We start from the raw sequence: 18627 nt of genomic DNA, 5'->3' as shown, positions 1-18627 counted from the left end.
TATACAATATTTACAGAAGTAACAGTGCAAAGTAACACATTGTATTCAGTTGTTGTTGGGAATTAAAAGAAAAGGCAACTGTGTGTTGATTTCTGCTCTCGTAATAATGTGTGAGGGGAACAGAGCAGACAGTACTGGCAGAACCTGCTAAACAACCCAAGCGCAACTGACACCAAATGGAGAAGAGATGGTGTTCCACAAAGAACCCTACCGACCAAGACACCCACAAACTAGCCCTCTGCATCTATCAGCACATCAAGGAAGCTAAGAAAGCAGCCATCACCACCAGGATCGACACAGCGGTCAACCGCACTAAGGCACTCTTCAAAATAGTCAAGGAATTCTCCAACCCGACAGCTACAGAGAACACTGCCTACCCCTCCCAAGAACTCTGCGACACACTCTCAGACTACTTCCACGGCAAGATTGCTGCTATGTACAACAACATCGACCCCAACCCAACAACCTCAACAACTACGACCTGCCAGCGAACACAACCCAAATTATCACTTACTGGTAGCCGCTCACCACCCAGTCCCCCACAGCCTTTATGTCTTCCATCCACTCAGGGGCGCCTACCATTTCCTGCCCCCAACACCTCTTCAACCTTGGAACCAACCCAATCAGCATGGAACTCACTAGTGTTCTCAACACCTCCAACAACACAGCAAAGTTCCTAGACAGATGGAAACACACAGAAGTTAGACCATTTCTTAAGATGCCTTACACCGACCCCAGCGATCTAAAAAATTATTGACCAATCTCCCTTTTTCCCTACCTGGCCAAAGTTGTTGAGAAACCCATCAACCAACAGCTTACTGCATTCCTGAACCACAACTACCTACTGGACGCCTCATAGGATTCCACGCCAACCACAGCACTGAGAATGCGCTAATTGCTGCCACAGGCGACATTAGAACTCCATTCAACCATGGAGAAGCCTTGGCCCAGATTCTCCTCGACCTCTCAGCGGTGTTCAACACCTTCTCTCACAACACCCTCATCAATAGACATTACAACTTAGGAATACAGCACAACACCCTTAAGTGGATCGCCTCCTTCCTTCTTTCAGGATGCCCATAGAGCATTTGGCGACCTCCCTTCACCTCCACACCCAAGAACATCATATGCAGCATACCCCAAAGATCATCACTCAGCCCCACCTTATTAAACACATATATGACCCCCCTTGCAGACATCGTCAGATCCAACAGCCTCAACATAGTCTCCTATGTGGACGACACTCAACTTATACTCTTTTGCAACTTACTTTTCTCAGGGCTCTCAAAACCGGGCTGTTTAACAACTAGCTCAGTATTGTCATCTATTTCTCTGTGCCACACTGTTGTCTGGCGTTTTTCTTTACTTTGGACCACCCTCTGGAAGTCAGCGCCTAGACACCCACGGGTAGTAGTGCGCTTTAGAAAACCTAATTTCATTTAATTTCATTTCTTGCTCACCGAGGACCCCAACAACGCCCAAACCAACTTTTCTAGCACCTTGACCAATGTAGCCAACTGAATGATTAAACTCTGACAAGACAGAGTACTTACCTTTGGGAACAAAACCTCCGCCTGGGAGCACAGTAGCCAACTGAACTCAGACCAACTACCTCACGAATAGACCATGTACACGACCTAGAGATCATCGTCAACTGATAATGAGATGACAAGTCTACAAAGTTGCATCCTCCTGCTTACACTCTCTTCACATGCTATGCAGAATCTTCAAATGGATCCATATCAACATCAGCAAAACCCTCACTCAGCCGCCTTGACTACGGCAATGCTCTCTACTCCAGCATCTCCACCCAGCTCCTCAGAAGACTCCAGATCATACAGAATGCAGAGGCCAGACTCATCCTGGACCTTCCTAAGTGGTCACAGATCACTCTCCACCTCAGAAACCTCCACTAGCTCCCCATCCAGAAGAGATGCTAGTTCAAGATCCTCATGCATGCCTTTAAAGCCCTACATGATCAAGGACCATCCTACATCAATCAGCGACTGAAAGTCCATCAACCCTCTAGACACCTGCGCTCCTCCTCACTCGCCTTAGCCCACTCCCATCCGTCAAAGCCGTAGTGGGGGCCACTCCTTCTCCTACATGTCCACCAAGACAGGCATGACCGCTCCTTCTCCCTCTGAACAGCACTCTCCTTGGAGGTCTTCAAAAAGAGACTCAAGTCCTGGCTTTTTAATGGAGACTCAGCATCCTTAGCACCCAGATACCCCTGGGGGTGGTTGTACCCCGCTTTACAAATGCTGATTGATTGATTTAACCAGTGCTAAAGTGTATGTGCTGTCCCCTCAAACATGATATGTTATGTTATGTTACCACAACTTGTAAAGCGCAACAGCTGCCCCCGCAAAGGGGCATCCCGGCGCTGACAGCAGAGCAACTGACACTTTCAGATGGAGCAGGTGCAAGGGCTACGCTGCAGGAAACAGGTGTGTTTTAATGGCCTTCCTGAATTCTAGGTAGTTGTTGAGGGTCCGGAAGTGATCAGGGAGCGAGCCCTACTGCGGAAGGAGCAGCTCTCCGTGTGCTGGGGACCACCACCAGGTGTTGACCTAGTGAGCGGAGATGGCGTGCGGGGTACAAAAGGCGAAAGCAGATTGGCCAGGATGCTAGGGGTGGTGAAAGCTTTGAAAGTGATGCAGAGCGCCTTGAATTCAATGCTCCTGGCCACCGGCAACCAATGCAGCCGATGAATGGCGTCTGATATACCTGTTTGGCATACTTAATTTATTTGTATATCCCTTGTAAAGCGATGTACCATATACCCAGGGCCTGTAAATGAAATGCTACTAGTGGGCTTGCAGCACTACTTGTGCCACCCACAGAAGTAGCCTTTCAAACCTGTCTCAGGTCTGCCATCGCAGGGCCAGTGTTTGTAGTTTTCTGCCATCCTGACTTGGTATTTAAAACTACTTGCAAGCTTTTAACTCCCCTTTTATTTCATATACGTCACCCCTAAGAAAGGCACTAGGTGGTCCGTTAGGTAGGGTGCTGTGCAAGTAAAAGGTACGACATGTGCCTTTATGGTTGGCATGTCCTGGTAGTGACGAAAAGCCTATTTTGTTTTTCAGTGCTGTGAGGCTTACTTCTCTCATTGGCTAGCATTGGGAATTCCCTTATATACTTTTGAGTGGTAATTCTTGACCAGAAAGGAGGAGTGACAAATCCTTCTTAATGGTGTGCTTGGATTTTACATTACTACAATTATAAATGCAACTGGATTCAAGCTAGCCTGGCTGATGAATCCAGATCCGTTGACTGGGTGAGAATGCTTGAATCATTCATCATTCCATCCATCATTGGTTGCAGTTACACATTTTGCCCTAAGTGGGATGGGTATGCCCAGACGTGGGTCCCCTGCCCAATGAGTCACTAGATTCAAGCTAACCTGGCTGATGAAGGATGACGTACCCCGCAACCGTTTCCAGGATACTTGTTTCCGGTCCAGGGAGAACCTGGCTTGGCAGTTCGGTCTGGACTGTTCCCATGAGGCACAGGGTAAAGACTGATTTACATATGGCTGGGTCCAAACTGGGGTGGTGTATTGGGAAAAGAACAATGGATTTAATTCAGATCTCTAGTCTGGGGGAGAATGTTTGAATCATTCAGCATTCCATCCAACATTTGTTGCAGTCACACTTTTTTAGAAAGCGGGGATTTCTTTGTGCTTATGACTCTTTGTGTTTTGGAGCCTATCTCTAATACCTTCTGGGCTAGGTGACAGCTACACTCTGTACATAATTTCTAGACAGCCACCACACAGGAAGGACTGAGTGTGATTGGGGATACATCTGCATTGATCTACATACTGATAGTCTTCCTGAGCTGGTAGTGGTGGTTCGTACTTAACATTTGTATAGGTTGTACCCGGACGTCACACAAAGGACTGATTTATCACAACTGATCATCTGGAGGCAGGACAGGGCTGAAAGGGATTGTTGAGAACTTCTAAGGGTTCCTTTGAAGTCACCCCTTTATCAAAGATATTTTTGAGTATGAGTACTGAGGCTCTGACAAAATTATTTTAGACACTGAATGGGGCTGCATCGGCTCAACAATCTGCACATTGCCAGAAGACTGCTGGGCTGCCAGGAGGAACCGCCATTTGGACTACATGCTTTGTTGTGTTGGCCTGCTGCCTACTGGAATGTGGGAGAGACTGCCACACTACAACTGGACTATATGTGTTGGCTTCTCAGCCTGTTGCTCCCTGTGTGCCCCAAGGGCTTGTTGGGTTGCCCCCAGTTCTTGCAATCTAAGGCTCATAGAAGATTGCCTCCCAGCACCTCTGCTGTGGGACTCTGCCTCTAGTGAGTCCAGCAGCCTTGTGCTGACTGCAGAGCCATGTTTGACTGCTTCCTGCAATGCTGTGTGAGGAGAGGAGTTCCCTGACAGAGAAGCCACCTTAAATGGACGATGCCTAGGTAAGAAGCGACCTTGGGGGTGGCCAGGCCAAACAATACTGTGCTGTTTTTCGGCCATCTTCATAGCACACTCATGGACAGCTGCATTTGGCATTCTGAATGCAGGGAACTGAACAAAGTCTCCCAGTTTGATTCCTCATTGTGTGCCTCCTCCCTTTTTTTCCTGTGGGAAGTATCATGGGGGCACCTGTTCTTCTATTAGCATTGCACGGTAAAACCTTGATAGAAGCCCCCAAGTGCGGCGTGCAACCGCTGTAAGGAAGACTTTGGATTACCGTATTGAAGGTAGTAGAAGCGCAGGTGCTTCTGTGCCCTATGTTTGGTGCCTGATTACCACATAAAGTTGAATAGCAGCGTAGGTGCACTGTGCTCTATGTCTTTATGGGTATATATTGTGATTCATGTAATTTTCCTTAACCTAACTTAAATTACATGCACTAATGGTATGATGTATATTGTTTTGGTCTTGCCATGATCAGGATGACAAGTACTGTCTGAATAATTACATAGTGTGAAAAGTATGTTTTCATAATCCTGTGTTAAGCCTGTTTTGTGGTGTATTCATTGTGTTACTGTAGAAGTGTGTTGCACAAACGCTTTACACATTGCCTCTGATGATAAGCCAGCCTTCTCTGCACCAAGCTACCAGAGGGTGAGCACGGGTTATCTTTGGCATTTAACTGACTTGCCCTGACTAGAGTGGTGGGTTCTGCATGGCTGAGGTGCATACCCTAGGCAACCAGAAATTCCATTTCTAACAATGCTTCATTGAAAAATTATATTTTAGAGACAACACCACTAACGTTTCTGTCCAATAAAATTAATTACCACATGAAAATAATAAAGAGGCAAAATATTACCAATCCAACAATCATTAAGAATACTCACTCACTACATTTATGCAGTACTAGTCTTTCAGTCCGAATATAGCTTAGAAGATCAAGAATTGGACAGATGGAGCCCAGAGTCCAGTCTGAACTGCTAATTTGTTCTGTTGAAAATGGAAAAGAAAAGCAGAGGTGAAAAAAGCCACCCACTGAATGATATATTTTGCGAATTACAAATGAAGTTTTAAGTTTTACCTTTAACAAACTGGATTCCAGTAGGAAGGGCCTTTTCTGGCTCTGTACTTAATAAGTAATATTTTATGGCCTGAAATATATCTCCATCTGTGTGAGCAGCTTCGGCTAATTGTGCACATTCTTCCAATCCTGGCAGATTACACTAGAAATAAATACTTTGTCAATACAGAAGGTAATTATCATGTTTAATATGCAATAAAATATGATATGACAACAAAACCTTTTTTGAGTTTTATTACTTGTTTTAAACATCTTTCGTAGCTTTCTACTAATGCAGTGAAATATTCTACAGACAGAACTTTTAAGTAAACTTTAAACAGATAATTAAAAAAAACAGTCAAACTCGCTTGATGGAGGCAATTTCAGTTACTTTCTAAAAGTATCCATTCAATATTCTGGATCAGTGTTTCCCAAACTGTAGGTCCCAGGCCAGATTTGAGAGGATCGTGAACGTCCATTCAATAAATATAGATGCCTTTAAATCCTGTATTTATCTTGTCATATTTGCTGCACTTCAAGGACAGAGGTCAATGTCAGGTATGTCTTCTGACAAATTGCTGCTACTTTTTAAAATGGGGATTGGTGTTTACAGACTCCTCTCAATTTGCAGTCAAAGAAAGAAAAGTAAAGTGAATTATGTGAAAATCTTGCAAGGTACAGAGTATGAAAGGAAAGTCGGTGGGATGTCATTTTTTCTAACACATAGCAAAATGTAAGTACCTGCAAATGAACTATACACATTCAACAATTAGGAAAGCAAAAATTAAGGAAAATGTTTTATAATTCTGAAGTGCGATGGAAACAACGATTTCAATAGGATCAAAATGAATCAAGACACTACTTGGTGATGCACAAATGATAGAAATTCCCTTACACCTGATCTACACACATAATAATTTGTGTGCAATATTGGTTAATTAGTGATCAGTAGTGGGAAGAACATGGCGGCGGCAAGCTAGCCTGCCGCGGTGCTCCGTGTGGATCACCCTGCAAGATCGTCTCCCGCGTTGTTGGGAAAGAGTGTCTGAGCTTGAGGATGTGAACGAACCTCTCGTGGATAACTGAGAGCGTTCCTTGTTGAATTCCTGGCTGCGGTTGCGGTAGAAATATATCGCCTGTATTCTATACCGCATTAATGGTGGGTTCTTTTCTGATCAGCCGGCGGAGCACGGGAGTCCTCTTTCTACCTCCATGGTGTCCCGGCCTCGGCCTCGGCAGAACTGAGAGCGGCGTTGGAGACCGAGACGGAGACGGTTAATGCTACGGAGGTAGCGGGTGGTGTGAGGGGTATCAAGCGGCCTTATTCGACGCAGGCATGTCAGACTTTGACAAGCTAAGCTCCGGGGTTTGCCTGATTCAGAGGGTTGGTGTAGCGGGGGGGTTGGAGTGTAAAAATAAAATGTACACCCGTTTCACTGTCCACCTAGTGAGCAGCTGCTCAGCCCCTTTCTCTCCCCCCCGAAAAAAAGCCCAGAGTTACCAACTATTCTAATATCTAGCACGAGGATTTCTGTAGCAGCGCTGGAGCTAAGGAAGGGCAAGAGATTGAGAAATCTGTTCTCTCCTCGAAGTGCTACAGAGTTGGAGACGCACACTAACGCTACTACAATCTTAATCTCTAAGGAAAGACTACAAGGTCAGTCCCAATATTTACAAGACTCCGCTACTTTTGCTGCAGTGGAGGGGTCTTTAGGCCATGAATTGGCCAGTAGAAGTCCTACAGACTTGTCATTGGTAGAAACCACTCCTACTACTGCGGATGAAAATTATAATTCCTTGTACACCAGTATTTCATCGGTCGTTGACTCAAGTGCTCCTCTAAAAAATCGCATCTTTAGAGGTAGAGATTCTGCTCCTTGGTTCAACGACGATCTCAAAACAGCTAAACTAGACTGTAAACAAACAGAGAGGAAATGGAGACGCGATTATAATGAATCCGCAAAAGAAATATGGAAAACTAAGATCCTTGTCTATAAAAATCTTATTAAAAAATCTAAAGCTGACTACTACTCCTCTTTGATATGTAATACCACCAATAATGCCAGGAGTATCTTTAACATCTTAAACAGTGTTACCAATCCGGACGCCTGCAAGAATGTGATTGTCCCTTCCCAAGACCTGTGTGACAATCTCGCCATATTCTTTAAAGGAAAAATCGATCTGATTCTTAAAGATTTGGACACTCCCCTTGACAGTGACTCCCCTCAGGAACCTGGCCCTGTCCCATCGGTTAACCTGGCACCCAACTCGGCTTTGGCTCTGGATAGATCTCTGCTCAAGTTCCTGCCGCTTACTTTTGAAAAATTCTCTAATATAGCGAGGGGGATTGTTTCTGGCTCGCCTTTGGACCCAGTCACCCCAAAAAAATGGAAGGAATTTGCAGACGAGCTTTTTCCGTCACTCCATCTCGTCTGCAATCAATCCCTGGTGACTGGCACCGTCCCTGCTCGTTGGAAACGGGCGTTAGTCTCCCCCCTGCTAAAAAAACCCTCGTTGGATCCTGAGTGTTCAAAAAACTACCGGCCCATCTCACTGCTGCCGTTTCCCGCCAAGATTGTTGAGCGGGTGGTTAGTAATACTCTTTCCGCCCACCTAGAACAACTTCTCCTTCTTGACGAGGATCAATTCGGATTTCGGCCGGCCCATGGGACCGAGACTGCTCTCATCACCGCCATGGATGAACTTCAAAGGCGTGCAGACAGAAATCAGGCTTCTTTTTTGATTCTGCTCGATATGTCTGCCGCCTTTGATACAGTTAATCATAAGATCTTGCTGAGGCGGTTGTTTGAGGCAGGGGTGAGAGACTCGGCTCTGAATTGGTTCCATTCTTTTCTGCAGGACAGGCAGCAGGCGGTTTCAATGCCTCCTTTTCAATCTCCTTTCTCCCCGGTCCAGCATGGTGTGCCTCAGGGCTCTGCCATCAGCCCCATTCTTTTTAATGTTTACCTTAGGCCACTAATCTTGCTTATTAAAGGATTCGGCATTCGAATTGTTAACTATGCCGATGACACGCAGATGATCCTCTCCTTGGAAGGAGAGGAATCTATCTCTGTGGAGGTCCTACATAACTGCTTAAGGACTACGGCAAGCTGGTTGAAGGCTAACTCGCTTCAGTTTAATGCCGGGAAAACTGAAGTGCTCTTTAGTGCTGGAACAAGGATCCCTCGTCCGTTTCCCAACAATTTCTGGCCCCCGGAATCCAGCTCCACCGTTCGGCCTGCGGACTCTGTCCGCAACCTAGGAGTTATGCTGAACCACGGGCTCAGTATGGACACTCACGTACAGAAAACATCGGCCGGCTGTTTTGCCATCCTTCGCTCACTCAGTAAGGTTTTGCCCCTCTTACCCCCCCCATGCCCGTGCACAAGTGGTTAGATGTACCATCTTGAGCAGGTTGGACTATTGTAACGCCCTCCTGCTCGGGTCCCCTGAGTATCTACTGGACAGACTCCAAAGGGTCCAATCTGCGGCGGATAAATTGGCATTGGGGCTGCCTAGGAGATCTCACGGACCTTTCGCCCTGGCACAATTACATTGGCTTCCTCTTAGACAAAGGATCCAATTTAAAGCCCTCTTTATAGTGTTCAGGGCTCTCCACGGATGCGGCCCAGCCCCTTTAAGGTCCAAGTTTGTCTGGTACACTCCCTCCAGACACCTCCGTTCATCGGATGCTAAACTGGTAGTCGTTCCTAGATTTAGGAAGGTCAGAGCTGGTGGTAGATCCTTTCAGGTGACTGCCGCCAGACTCTGGAACACTCTCCCCCTCGAGATTAGGGCCACTAATGAACTTCTGCAGTTTAGGAAAAAGGTAAAAACCTGGCTTTTCCCTGGCTAACCTCTCTCCATTGGTTTACCCTACTGCTTCGTTTTCTATCTGGGTTTGGATTCTATTAGCGCCAGGATGCCTGTAATGGTGACAGTCGCGCTCTACAAGTTCTTAAAATAATTAAAATAATAAATAATACTATACCTGACTCCTTTATCGATACTGTCGACATCGAGGAACATATACATACTCTCTCAAGCAAGAATATTTCAAGTATCCCTGGTGCATTTAATACTACAGGCAGCTTACTAAATACTCCCAAAGGTGAGCCTAAACGAGGTCGAGGCCGCGGGCGTAGAAAGAAAATAGGGCTAAACAAAGGTGGGGTTCCAGAAGGCGGAATAGAAGTTGTGAAAGGTGTTAATACATCATCCAAAACGAAATCATCCACTTTTTTTAACACTGAATTTAAGTCTAAAACCCCAATTGTGAAGAGTAAAACTAAGGGGAATTCCAAGGACTCTAAAATACTACATCCAGCAGGTTCAAAAATTACTCCTTCACTTCGCTCTTATTTTAAAGCCATTCCACAGATTTTACATCTACCTGAAGGCTTAGACGATCAAGATATGGCATCTACCTCTGAAAGCAACCCCTCATCTTCTTGCCAATATGCCATACTAGCGGATACGTCAGTATCTGGGGTGACAGACCAAGCTGAAAAGTGCCCTGCTCAAGTAACAGAAATGGCTCATACTACGGATTTAGTAGCAAATGCACAGGGATCACTAGACCCAGAATCAGAGCGACAGCTGGCGCTGTCCACGCAGCTCCTCCTGCCAGGACAATCTCAGCTTCAGTCTTCATTCATGCAGGAGTTGAGTTTACCTCAAAATCTTATTACAGTTTATACTGAAGAGGCTGAAGAATTAGACTCTACTGAATTGGGAGGTGCATCTGGGGGTCCAGATGAAGATGACTCTGTTAACCCTGTCCAACTTGACACTAACTCATTATCGGCCCCTTCCTCTTCCTTCTAAGCCCCGTTGACGGCAGCCTCTGTTCTGGAAATGTTTTCAGCTCTTATGTTGGAGATAAGGAAGGGATTTGCGGAGTCATCCACTAACCAACTAGAGTTCAAAAATTATTGTGAAACACTTGATAATAAAATCGAAGGTCTCACTATAAGAACTGGAGTGTTAGAAGAGACGGTTGGCATTCATTCAGTCCATTTGGATCAGGCGAAGGAGGATATTAAGAAACTTACAAAGGAAGATCTGGCCCTCAGTGAGAGGATGGAGTCCCTTGAGAACAAAGCGAGAAGGGGGAACATCCGTATTTTGAATGTTTCGGACGGATCTGAAGGACAGATATTAAACAGTATATCGTCTCTCTACTGAAGGAAGCACTGTCTCTAGAATACCCTCCTGCAGAACTGTCACTTGATATTCAGAGGGTACATAGAGATCCTTTTAAACTGAATCCACAGAGATCTAAACCACGCAAAATTTAAGTCAATTTTCACACCTATGTCCTAAAAGAACGTATATTAAATATGGCTTTAAAACAAAAGTCTTTGTCTGGAAAAGGCTTTACTTTTTTGATAAGATCGGACCTTTCCCGAATAACTCTTGAAAAGCAATAGGAATTTGGGAGGCGCTTGGATGCCTTTAGAAATTTGGGCGCAACAGCCCAGCTTATGTTCCCGGCAGCCCTTAAAGTAATGCACAACAATAAGATATATAACATTAGGTCTGTGCAAGCAGCTGATGAGCTATTAATGGATCTGGGCTCGCTAGGTTTAATATTAGACGCCCTCTCTTCAAAATTCTAGTTGCTTAATATAGGTCCTGCTATTTAATCCTTCATGTTCTCAATATGAAAATCATAAGGCAGATGTACCTATATATATATGCACTATTTATGCACTACACTACTTAAAAACCTCATAGATTCAATTAATTTTTTCTCTTTGCTTCAAATTTTTTATTCACTCGTTATTAGTCACTTGAATAGTTAGCGGTTAGACTTTCTTGCAGGTGGTCAACCGGTGGGGCACTATCTACTGGACATTGTTCCGGTTAGATAATGCAAGGGTTCTTCACGGGGGGAGGGACTCTCACCCTGAGGGGGTGAGTGCGAACGGGTAGCAAAAAAGTAAAAAAGTCCTCAATAACCTAAATAACCTGAATGGAAGCTTTTGGAATGGTAATTCATATTTCACACATAATTGCTGTACGCAAGTATTTAACATTACTATAAATATCTTTTTTGGTATAGTATTAATCACTGTGTTTTATTGGTTAGGAGATGAGTAATGTAGGTTTCCTTTCCTGGAACGTCAATGGCCTCCGCACCAAGTCCCGAGCCAGTAAGATTCTGCAATATCTGAAGGACTCGGATGCGCAGGTCATGGTGTTGCAGGAAACCCACCTTACACATTCTGAACTTTCGGCACTTATTAAGAAGAATAGATGGATTGATTTTTCGGTCTCTACCACCCAAACTTCTCATACAAGAGGCGTCGCGATTATCTTTAAAAGGGGAGTTAAAGCTAAGTTAATCTCACAGGCTGTAGATTCTTCTGGCAGATGGGCCATAGCCTCGGTTCTTGTGGCTGGCTTTTCAGTTACAATAGTCGGCTATTATGGTCTGAATAAAGATGACCCCTCTTCGTTGGAATCAATTTTCTTGTAGTTACTCTCCATTTCTGGACCTATAATTTTAGCCGGCGACTTTAATATTGTGTTGGACCCCATCTTGGACAAGTCCCCGAATAATAGATCTATGGTTTTGTCTAAAACTAGATCTTTTTTACTACATGCTATGAGACAGCACAGGTTTGTGGATGTCTGGCGACAAAGGTCGGGAAATCAACAGGGGGTTTCCTATAGGAATTTCAAATATCACCATAAGTCAAGGATTGACTGTATTCTGATTACTCAAAGATTGGTTGATTCTGTCAGTACAATAGAATATACTCCTTCGCATCTCTCAGACCATTCTGCGGTTAAATTGGTGTTAGGTCTCTGTAGTAAAAAAACCCCGACTACGTGGTCCTTCGATCGCTCTTTTCTCACCAATGAGGAGGATATCTTGTATCTAAAGTCAGAGACTCACAACTTCTTTTTGTCTAATAATGGTACTGCCTCTAATAGAACTATTTGGGACTCGTTTAAGGCAACGTTGAGAGGGCTGATTGTTGCTAAAGTTGCCTTTCGGAGGAAGAGTTATAACGAATCGATCTCCTCTTTAGAATCAGAAATGGCTCATGTTCAATATGAGATTGACCTTAACAGTATAGCCTCGAGGTCTATTTTAGATCCTCTTCACAATCAGCTGGTGGCTCTGAAGGGAAGTTTGGCTTCGATTCTAAATCTGAGGGTCCAACAGAGATGGGAGGCCAGTAAGCTGGCTCACTTCGAATATAGTGAAGGCGCTGGCAAATTACTGGCTTGGAAGACCAAAGTAGACCAGGTCCGGAACAACATTGCATCTATTAAAGTAGGAAACATCAAGCTCTCTTCAGATGATGAAATTAGGAAGGCATTTAGAGAATTCTTTCAGGAAATATATCAAGAGGACAGAGTAATATCGGCTGAATCTGCTAAAAGTTGGTTGAATAAAATTACTCTGCCCTCTTTCTCTCCTGAACAATCCCAATATTTGGATAAACCCATTACAGAGAGTGAGGTGATATCTGCTATTAAGAGATCTAAGAAGGGGAAGGCGTCTGACCCGATGGCCTGCCAGCTGAGTTATACAAGATTTTGGACTCAGAGATCACTCCTTTCCTCACTAGCCTGTTTAACCAAATACTTTTAGAAGGAATGTCCCCTCCATCATCTTGGGATAATGCCTCTATTACCCTCATTTTAAAACCGGGTAAGCCTAAGGAAGAGTGTGGGTCGTATAGGCCAATTTCCATTCTAAACGTGGACTACAAAATCTTTACCACAGTTCTATCTTCAAGACTGGCCGATATTGCACCTTCTGTCCTTCATTCGGATCAAAAGGGGTTCCTGAAAGGCAGACATTTATATGAATTGACTTATGATTTAATTGGAGCCATAGATATCGTAACATCCAATAATCTTCCATTGGCGGCCCTTACGCTAGACGCAACCAAGGCTTTCGACAGGGTTAATTGGGTGTACCTGTCGGAGGCCTTGGCCAAGTTTGGCGTCGGGGAGAGTGTCCGTAGGGCAATCAGCCTGTTGTACAGTAATCCCTCTGCATCTCTTCTCGTTAACGGTGATCTATCGAGCCCTTTTTCTATCACTAGGGGAACCCGACAGGGGTGTCCGCTATCCCCCTTGCTTTTCGACTTTTACATTGAGCCTTTTGCGCAATATCTAAGGGAGGAGGTTTCCATCAAACCTTTCTATTATCAAGGCTGGAAGAGGAAGGTGGCATTATATGCCGACAACGTGCTTATCCTAACATCAGAAGCCGCTATGGCTCTTCCGGCTATTGTGAAACTGGCTCATGCTTTTGGACAAGTGTCTGGTTATGAAATTAACACTGCCAAAACTGAAATGCTTGTTTGGAATGATGTGAACCCTCCAACAGAACTCCTACCGGGCATTTCAATGCGATATCTAGGTTTGACAATAGTTAAAGATATTAATAAAATAGTCCAAGTTAATTTGTCCACAGTATTTAAAGATTGCCGTAAGCTTCTCCAATCTTGGTCACACCTCCCTTTGTCATTAATAGGTAGGGTCAATCTTATCAAAATGTCTATTCTTCCAAAAATCTCGTTTCTATTTAATACCATTCCTTTATATTTCGATCCAAAAATCCTAGCCAAATTTCAATCAAATATCTCATCTTTTATCTGGAACAATCATCTTCCACGGATCGCCTGGAAAAAACTAAGACGGCGACGTGATAAGGGTGGTTTGACAGCACCGGATATAAAATTTTACGCTTGGGCCTTTCAATTATCCCACTCACGAATGCTATTGAAGGGTCTCGTAGCCTCGGGGGTGGGTCTTATGTATGCAGCTATGTTGGAGGGGGAAAAAAGTAACCATTTTAGTTTTCTTTTTAAGTTTGGAAATCCTAAGTTTTAAAAAAAAATTAAATTGAAGACTTTACAAGGTTTTGCTAGAACATGGGCTGAAATTATGAAATGTATAAAAGTAAATTACTTTTGTGAGAAAACTCCACTGTGGGACTTGCCAGAAAATCCTGCCTGGCTTGATGACACCTTAGCAATCCCTCTGAGAGAGGCAGGCTTGGAAGTATGGGGTGACCTCTTTTATGAGGGAGATCTATTTTCGTGGGAACATCTGCAAGCCAAGGTTGGCCCTAATTTCTCCCGCTTTAAATACATACAGATTCACAGTTGGACGGTAGCTTATAGAGCATCTCCTGCCAATAGGAATAAGTTTAATCTTGGAGGACACAGCCCATTTATTACTGACTTACTAAACAGAGGCCCAGCAAAGAAAGAAATATCTAAATGGTATAATTTTATTCTGGAGGAGTCAGATGGAGACTTTGTTACATGCCAGACTCATTATGGGGTTCGGTTATGACGGATTTGGATTTACAAAATCTTTGGAAGTCCTCTCTTGAGCTTTTGTGGAGTATTGTCAAGTCGCCCTGGCTTCGCAGAAATCATATTTTTACCCTGCATAGGGCGTATTATTCCCCTTTAAGACTTTCTAAATTCACAGCAGGCCAGTCAGTGTCTTGTACTAAATGTGGTTTGATTGCTGCCTCGGATACACATATGTTTTTTAAAAGTCCGGGATTAACTACATTCTGGCAGGATATCAGCAATTCCCTTACAGAATCTTTAGGAAGACCTGTCATAATGGATTTGTCTCTAATAATATTTGGAGTCTTAGAAGGTGTACAATATCCACTTAGGTGTTTAATTTTTTATTCCATCCTGCTCGCAAGAAGAGAGATCTGCAGGAAATAGAAAGACCCTCTACCTCCCTCCTTTAGAGATTGGCAAAACTCAGTACTGCAGTCCTCAGTCACTGATCTGGCTAGCTAGATCTGGCAATTACAGAAAAAGGGCCTTTTGGCATTTATTTTCATGGCTTCAGTGATTCACTCGGGGTTCCCCCCCCCCCCCACGAGTCCAATGATTGATTTCCTAAGGTGCTTCTATAATTTGTACCAATGGAACAGCCGATATCCGGTTCATGCCCGGCCCCCACTTGGCTGTTAAAATTACCCCAATGTTCGCCATAGATTGGCGAATTAAGGACTCAGTGCCTCTTTGGAATACGGTGGAAAGCTGAGGAAGTGGCGGCCCCCATAAGATTTATATCCCTTCCAATTGTTTGGTTAAACTGAGACAGCTACTTCCCGTTAATTCCTTTGGTACTTTGTCTATATGGACGTTATGAGGACAAAAAAAATAAAAAAATTAAAATATATTGTTTAATTAGTAAAACTTTATGTCTGCACAAATGTAGTGGTCATTACAATGATCAATGTGTGCCCTGTAAATGAAAATGCACAAGCACACGATGATTCATTAAAAAATTGCCTGCTTGGTGTCCAATAAAGGTAAGTGAGTCACGAAAGTCTGTCGTCCTAAAAAGTGAGTTGTGCTTCTAAAAAGTCTAGGAAGCACGGGCCTCACATTCTTTGTGTCAGCATACTTGGATCCCTGTTTACCAGGTTGTTTGCTTCGCTCTTTGCACCATGGGGCATGGTGCAAGAGCGACGCAAAGCTTAAGTCAGAGTTATGTAACCACGCAAGTCGACATTGTGTGGCCCTGAGCGGCTCAATAAATCTGGAGTAAGGCAATGCAGTGCCATGGGCAGGCCTTGAGTGGGTGTTTCCATGCAACTCCATTGGTTGTTGATGCGTTCTCAGATTTATCAGAACAGGTAAACCTGGGAATGCACCAAAAAGATACGCCTTTCCAGGAGAGGTGTAATTAAGAGAGAAGAATATCATTCTTTCTCCTTGTTACTTCCTCTTTCTACGTGTGCTGCATTCTGCAGCGCACATTGGTAGAGGAATATACCTATCAGGATATTTTTTGTGCAGAAAGGTGCAGCTCCCTACACAAAAAAATCCCGTATGCTACGCAGGGTTCCTTACACCATGGCGCAAGGCTGACTGCATTGGCTCTAGTCTGCCAAAAGGGCATCAGCAAAGAAGAAAAGGCAGAAGTTCCTGCCCTTTCCCTGTAACCCAGTGCAGCAAAGTGGCTTGCAGCAATACTCACTGCGTGACTATTTGATATACAGGACCCTTGGTTCTCTACAAGGAGTATGGAAAAGTATTCATCAGCTTTCCTGAACACAATTTTAGTTTAATTGCCATATTTTAGTTTTACCTTAGTTTGGTAAGCAGTGTGTATATGTTTTCGTGATCCTATTTTTGGTATCCAGTAATAAATCTACAAGTGTTTATCAGAAGTGGTGATCTTTTATTTATTTTTTAAAGGAGAGCTTGTTTTCAAGAGTGTTTAAATAAAACAAACATGACTGAAACTGAAAAAGAAACGGGTTGTACATAATCGGAATTGTAATACATACAAATGCACACACCTATTCTATTTTTGAGTTACATGTGTCACGTTGCTCCTTAATTGGTATGCAAATAGAGAAACGTTCTAAATGAACACTTTTTTCGTAAAAACAGCAGACCAAAAGGCACAGTTTTACAGCAACAAATAAACGTTATTCTATTCACAACTTCTTCCCTCGTCCGGAAATAGCTCACCAAAAATGATCATCTACCTCGTCATGAAAGGGTAGCAATGCTGTCTGTTAGTGAAATGTTCCCAAGTATTCTTGCCTAGAACTGTTGTCCAATTCTTGTTCCTCAATATGCAAAATTATTTGCATGTATGTGTCTAGTGGGTTTGCAATCGGATTGGTAGAAAGTTATTCATATTTTAGTATTTCACTGACCATCTTCTCAGATTTAATTTCTTCTTTTTCACTCCATCTGTAGAAGAATGTTCTCTTAAGCTCTTGTTTTTCTCCAGCTCTTCATGTTCTTTTGGTTCACTTTCAAATGCTTCTGCTCTTTCTACCTCTTTCTTCTCTTTTCCTTCTATCTTCTTCCCACTTTTAATCCTCGTCTTCCAGATTCTGCTGTTCAGTGTGAATTTGACCAATCACTGGTTTCTGATGCTAAGTGGCATTGGCTGGCAAGGTGGAGACGCCAGGGCCCCTATTGTCTTTCTTCACAGACGGATGCGATGAGTTACTTGTGAGCTCCTCCGAAGGCCTCTCAAGGATGATGAAAGAATCAGACTGTTCAAAGTCATCCCGATACAACATCTGTGACCACATTTTGGTCGCAAAAACTTAATACATACTATAAGAAATCGATAATTTGGAAGAGACTAAACACACGCCTTCCAAATTCAGATGTCTTATTGTTTCCTAATTCCCATTTAATAATTTGGAAAACCTTTTCCGAAATGTTAATTAATTTTAATACATTTCGAAAAGTGTTTTAGAGGTCTAAACCCCTTAGATGTACCAAATCTAAGAGTGTGTGACCTTTAAAACTCAATGTAAATGAGGCCCTTCATGCTTAACCTTTTTAGGCAAAGGTTGCGTTTATGTTTCTCACTGGAAATTTCTCTACACTTTTTTTTTCTTCATGCCGTTTTTCTGAAAGTGCACATTTTTACATCGATTGCTTGTCTGCTTTTCTATTTCTATATGCCTCACAATATTTTGTATTTCTTTCTAACCTTCCTTCGCATTAATCTCCTGATGCTGATGAATTATTTCAATTTTTAAAGACAACAAGGGTCCTCAGGAGATTCAAATAGACAAAAGCAATAAAAGTACAGACCACAATTGGTACTTTAATCAAGTTTCCGAACCCAGGGTGAGGAAATGTTTAATTTAGAATCAAAAAGGATTTGGTTGACCTGGAGAGGGTCGTATACAAACATTTAGATAAGGCACAATCCTGTACCTATCCTAAGAGTGGGAAAAAACATAGTAGAAGAGAGAGATAAGGAAAGAAAAGGGTTTTCTCAGGCAAGTGGTTTGGAGCCAAATGTCGCTTGTAAATTATTAATCAATTCAAACAAGTTACGACATACAGTTTTTACAGAATAAAATACAATTGAATTTCCTGTAATACTGTTCAAGTGTCAACGTTTCGATCCCCTGGCTCCTAATGAAATGGGATCATCATCAGGACTATTTTAATCATTGCCTGTTTTCACTACGAATGCCTGTAGGAGTAAAGGGGAAAAAATAAAGAAACAAGATAAGGCATCCGCCCAGAATAGGAACATAGGAGCGATTATCATAGCGAGGACCATGTGGGTGGTTCCGTGGCCATAACATGCATGTCATGGTGCAGGGTTATGCGGCC

General features: G+C 43.3%; 1 protein-coding gene across 2 annotated transcripts in view; it reads right to left on the bottom strand.

Moving 5' to 3' along the window:
• WDR17 (WD repeat domain 17) overlaps positions 1–18627 on the bottom strand; it is a 953840-nt gene that overhangs the window by 155792 nt on the left and 779421 nt on the right. For both annotated transcript variants that reach the window (XM_078677682.1, XM_078677683.1), the window contains exons 25-26: positions 5528–5669; positions 5334–5436 (exon numbers count right to left, since the gene is read on the bottom strand). In XM_078677682.1, the coding sequence (XP_078533808.1) occupies positions 5334–5436; positions 5528–5669 (245 nt within the window). The remainder of the gene's footprint in view (positions 1–5333; positions 5437–5527; positions 5670–18627) is intronic.

This window comes from Lissotriton helveticus, chromosome 2_1 (genome assembly GCF_964261635.1).
Source record: "Lissotriton helveticus chromosome 2_1, aLisHel1.1, whole genome shotgun sequence".
In the NCBI taxonomy this organism is placed as follows: Eukaryota; Metazoa; Chordata; class Amphibia; order Caudata; family Salamandridae; genus Lissotriton; species Lissotriton helveticus.
The sequence above is the reverse complement of the archived record's forward strand: the minus strand, read 5'-3'. Positions and strand labels throughout refer to the sequence as shown.